The 5351-nt window shown below is 47.7% G+C and overlaps 1 protein-coding gene across 1 annotated transcript in view; it reads left to right on the forward strand.

The window, feature by feature from the left end:
• Window positions 1–1030: 1030 nt before the first annotated feature.
• The window catches only part of LOC125928429 (collagen alpha-1(I) chain-like), a 10271-nt gene continuing 5950 nt past the window's right edge, over window positions 1031–5351 (forward strand). Inside the window, exons 1-3 of the mRNA XM_049639129.1 lie at window positions 1031–1123; window positions 4360–4485; window positions 4579–5283. Coding sequence (XP_049495086.1) covers window positions 1031–1123; window positions 4360–4485; window positions 4579–5283 — 924 coding nt within the window. The remainder of the gene's footprint in view (window positions 1124–4359; window positions 4486–4578; window positions 5284–5351) is intronic.

Genomic DNA, 5351 nt, shown 5'->3' on the forward strand with positions numbered 1-5351 from the left:
ATTTATTGGTCTGTTGGGATCACTGGTACTCATGTTTGTTTTTATTAAAAGGGATTTACCAATTTAGGGAGAAATTTAAGAAAATACCTTATAGGTATGTTGGACTCTAATTACAATTAAAAAAAAACTATACAAATTGAAATGCTCAATTACATTAGGTGGAAATGTACCATGACTTAGGAGGAATATTTAAACGAATAAAACTTAAAACATCTTTACTTTTTTGAAAACAATTCTATTTTAACTCCTCTTTACACTATACCTCTCAACCTGATTTTTATTCCCCACCCTCAGTTTTACTCACCTTTCATGGAGTTGGACTTCAAGGGTCCGCTCTTCAAACTACTGCTTGTATTACTTCTTGCAGAAATTTAAAGTGTGACCTCGTCAAAATCCAGCTTCTAGGTTTTCCTACTCACTCTGTGTCTGTTCCATTCTCAAGATTCGGTCAACCAACATTACTGGTCTCTGATCAAGGAGACACCTAGAGGCCCAAGTCCATGTTTCACAACAAAAAAATATGCAAGGGAGCACCTGGGTGGCTCAGTGCGTTAAGCATCTGACTCTTGCTTCCAGCTCAGTTCACCACCTCACAGTTTGTGAGTTAGAGCACTGTGCCAGACTTTGCTCTAATGGTGAGGAGCTTGCTTGGGATTCTCTCTCCCCCCTCTCTGCCCGCACACTCACGTGCTCACTCTCAAAATAAATTTTTTAAAAAATGTATGAAAGGACTCTAAGGAGTGCAAATAATACAAAGGCAACTGGTAGATAACATCTTATTTGATTCCACTTAATTACATTACTTGTCAGAGTTCCATCTTGTTTTACCCCAATATTTAAGGGCACAGGAAACTTCCTAGCTAGGTATAATCCCAGTACGTAGCTAACAATTAACTGAGGTTATATAAAAGGCATGGTGAAGCAACAAAAATTCTGTACCTTATAAGCCCCACCTCTTTATTTTTATTTGAAGGAATGAACTACATGTACCTGAATGCAGATAGTCATTTTCCAACTGTCCCTCAAAGAAATGGTTGGTACGCTCCTAGTGGTCAATTCTGGGGTGTTCAAATCCGCCAACAGACTACCACAACCCATTCTCAACTGGAATTTGAGGATTACAGTATGGAAAAAAAAATTGTGTGAAAATGGCAACCGTCATTTTATTATGGGAGGGGAATGGGTATATGGAGAAGTCTAGGCCTATTTCCTCTTCTCTATTTTCCGAATTGTCTAATGGAATGTAACAACAGTAAATAAGGTAACCTGAAATGTGAGGTCCAATACAGTCTTTAGAAACACCAACCACCGTCTTTCCTCGGTATTGCTCTGACTGCACTCCCTCCCCACCTAAAGCACCGGCTACAATGGGAGGCACTCCAACCTAGTGGTTATGACACAGACTGTGGATCAAGCAGCCTGCTTTCCGTTTTGTTCCATCACTACTAGTCTCAGGAACTTAGTTAACAGCTCATTGCCTCAGTTTCCCCACAGGTACCATGAGTACCAAATGCTACCTACCTCTCAGGGGTTGTTGTCAAGAGTAAATGAGCCTACCTAGAAAGCACTTAGTGCCCTGCACATAAGAAGGGCTCTAAAAAGGTTAGCTACAGGTGGCTATACATAAGGCCGCATAGAGGGTAATAATTGCTTATTACTGGATTTACAAGACAGTTACCAACCAAGTGGCCAGTTGCCATCTGTTAAACATGCAGTGGCCTAATAAAATTTAATCAGTAAGTATCTGAGCACTTACTAAGTGTAGCACTCTCTATGAAGACTCTCCAGTGAAGCAGGTAGCCTGGAACTCAAGTTACCAGATGAAACTCAAATTACAAAGTTGTAAGAGAAAGGGGGTACAAGATGTAAGAGGAAAAGGTGAAACCAAATGTGTCTGGAAGAACATAAATAAGGCCCCAAAATGAAGCTAGATTTGCAGCAAACCCAATTAGCACAGTTTTGTGATTTTTCCAGCAAACCAGGGGCAGAGAAGCCTAATTAGTAGATCTAACCCAAGGCTGGGGATTGGCCTGAGAAAAGTGGTCCCGGCAAGGATCCAGATAAGCATCCAGACCACATGAAGTCCGACTAAGGATGACAGAGAACGGAGCGAGATTATAGGACTGACCAACACAAGGGTAAAACCACAGGTGATAAAGATACAAGCATCACCTGTAGAAGTGATAGCGCTTTACTGAATGCACAGGTTCGTGCTCCAGGGATCCTCCCAGTCAGAGGCAGAGCCCAGAGGACAGTATTTTCGCATTTCACCAGTGATTCTGAAGCATATCCCAGACTGGCACAAAGTAGGAGCTCAACAGTAGGAACAGAATGAGTGATTAAAGGCTAATTAAATCAGGGAGAAACTTCAAAGTTTAGGATCACAAACATGGAACAAGTTTAAGTGAAAGAGGTTCCAAGTGTATGAAGGTCACTGGAATTGGGGGAGGGGGGCAGTAAGGTACTACAGAACCACAAGATCAGCAACAAGGTTAAAAGGGAAATGGGGTCATGTGATCTCATTTAAAAGGGTTAGAGCAAAGATTCTCAAACTTGGCTGAACATTAGGAACACTTGAGGAGTTTTAAAACCTGATGCCCAGGTCAGACCTCAAACTCTGGGAATGACATCCAGGCTTCAGTGTTTGAAAGCTCCCCGGTGATTCCAACGCATACCCAAGTTCAACAAGCGTGGGGTTAGAGACTCCAGGAAAGCAGCAGGTGACTGGAGTAAGGAAAGACCTCAGGCAATCAAAGTCCATGTTCTCCAACGCTGGTGGGTATCAAAATCACCTGGAAAGCAAGCTGTGGCATTACAGGGTCACCAAACTCCCCAGGTACTTCTGATGCACACCAAAGTCCAAGAACCATCCATCTAAGGGACTGGAAATAACTCCAAAGGAGAAACCGAGAACTATAATCAACCCCAAAGCAATAACGGAGAAGGGCATTCCTACCCCTCTCAGCTTGATGAATGTAAACTCTTAACACACGAGGCTATACTGAACATAGGAGCCTGTACTAAACATTACCAGAATCAATAACCCTGTCAAAGGTCTAGCACTAAAGCTAAGGCACCACAGACTTCACGCATGTGATACTTACGACCCGGCCATCCTTCATCTCAGAAGGCGTCCCTCTAAGACACTTATGTCTGGCTCCTCGGTGGGCAATGTAAAGAAAGCGTGCATTGCCACCTGCCTTTGAGCATTAAAGACTTGGGTCTTTAGGAAACTAGAGTTACCCCATACACACACACACACACACACACACACCCCAATAAGCAGAGTGTAACTCAAGAAATGTTCACTATGATGTTAGAAAGAAACCCCCAGACACATTAAAGTGATATTTCGAAGATCTGAACCGGGTGTTTCACATAATGGCCAATTATGTAACTTAGGCTATGTAACTAGACCTAAGTTTTACTAGTCAGCGTTGCACTTTTCTCCCAAAATCTCACGACCAAGCCTAACCCCGTAAAACACGGTTACGAGAAAAACAATTACAAAGAAATTAGGAATCGCTTCACCTAGCTCCACTGTAATATGGCACTTAGGACAAGTTCCAGCTTAGTGTTAAGTATTCCATTTAGAATGTTACATTTCATCTGATAAGATTCACAAGAATATATTCCCTTGCATGTGACCAACTCATCATCCCATCAGAAATCTCTATAGCAGCACCAGAATTTTCATTTTCAAGATACATGAGCTTTTGTCAAATGGTGACATCTCCCCAGTAATATGAATTTTCAATATGATATAAAAAATGATGGATATATTACACATTTCACAGAGCACAGAGAACAGAAGCCTGTCAATGAATTTAAGATTTGTGACAACCCATTTGAAATTTTACACTAAAAGACCTGTACACTTTCATAAACCATGTAAATGGAAAACAAGTACCCGCGTTTTCACTTCCAACACGGAATAAAATATTCCGTCCTAACAAAGTTTAACCGTCGCCTTAGTGCATTTTAATTATGCATCTTCATGAACATTACCGCTGTAAAAATGCGACACGTCATACAGCCTTCACAGTGCCACTCAGAACTTGAAATCCTTGCAACAGAGTTCAAAACAAAACCATCAGATCCCTCCTCCCCCACCTTTTGAACGTGTGCACACATCTTCAAACGTGCAAACGTACAGACAGGGCTTACTGCAAAGCGCAGATCGCTGGTTGTTGTGTTTTTGTTGTTGTTTTTTTTTTTTTTTTTTTTTAACAATAAAGACCATTTCTATCTTTAAGGTCATGCCTAAGCGATTCAGATTTCTTCATCCGAACCTGGCTTCTCTAGCAACCCACAGACCCCGTTTCACAAAATGACTTAACAAGCGCTCTCCTACCCCAGTCGGTCACCGGGCAAACCGAAGCACGCGCGCGCACACACAAGCGCGACGAGAATCCTCCTAGTAACGCGGGGGAGTTACGTGAACCGCGAACACCGCCACCGGCTTCCACGCAGCACACCCCGAAGGCAGGTGTCGCGAAAGCGTCGGGGAGGGGCGGGGAAGGGCCACGGGGCGCACAACGTCAGGTCTGCGCCCAGCAGGGGAGCCGGAGTTACTAGTTCAAGTCCCGGACGGCGGCGCCGAGCTCGTCCCGCCTAGACGTGAGCACGTCCCGGCTGGTCCACCGCACGCCGTGGAGAGCGTCTCCGCCGGCCGCTGCGCACGGCTGCCGAAGTGGGGGCGCCCGCGGCCGTCAGTCCCGTCCCTTCCCGCGACAGCCAGCATGGGCCTCCCCCCTCCCCCCCGCACGGCTGAGGAACCCCAAAGCCACCCTCCCCAGAGCTACCAACAGCAGCAGGGCCCCGCGCCCCGGCTGTGAAGACCTCGCCCGAAAGGAAGTCTTGGGCGACCGCCGCCTGCCCGCCGTTCGCTTTCCCCTCATCCTTCTCCGGCGAAGCCAACTTCACGGGAAAGGATGCTCCGGCCAAAAGGGTTCCTACCAGGACCCGGACGGAGGGGGCGAGCGCGGCTCGCGGAGCTGCCGCCCCCCTCCTCGATCCGATCCCCCCCCCACCCCCCACTGCGCCCTCTCCGGGAGCGCGGGGAGAGCAGAGCCGCGGGCACCCCGAAGTTTGGCTCCCGGCGGTGTGGCCGCCGCCCCGGGGCTCGGGACCCCGGCAGGACGGCGCCGCGCCCCTGCGGCCGCGCGGAGAAGCCGGGCTCCGACGAGCGGCCGGCTCCAAGTTGGGCGGCGGGGACCGCAAGGCTCCGCTCCCGCCGGCGACACAGCCCGCAGGGCAGCTGCCCGCCACGCGGCCCCGACGGCTCGCCCCGGCCCCGCCGCCCCGGCCCCGCCGCCCCGGCCCCGCGCCTACCTTGAGCCAGCGCCCGG

Source organism: Panthera uncia, chromosome E3 (assembly GCF_023721935.1).
Source record: "Panthera uncia isolate 11264 chromosome E3, Puncia_PCG_1.0, whole genome shotgun sequence".
NCBI classification, from domain to species: Eukaryota; Metazoa; Chordata; class Mammalia; order Carnivora; family Felidae; genus Panthera; species Panthera uncia.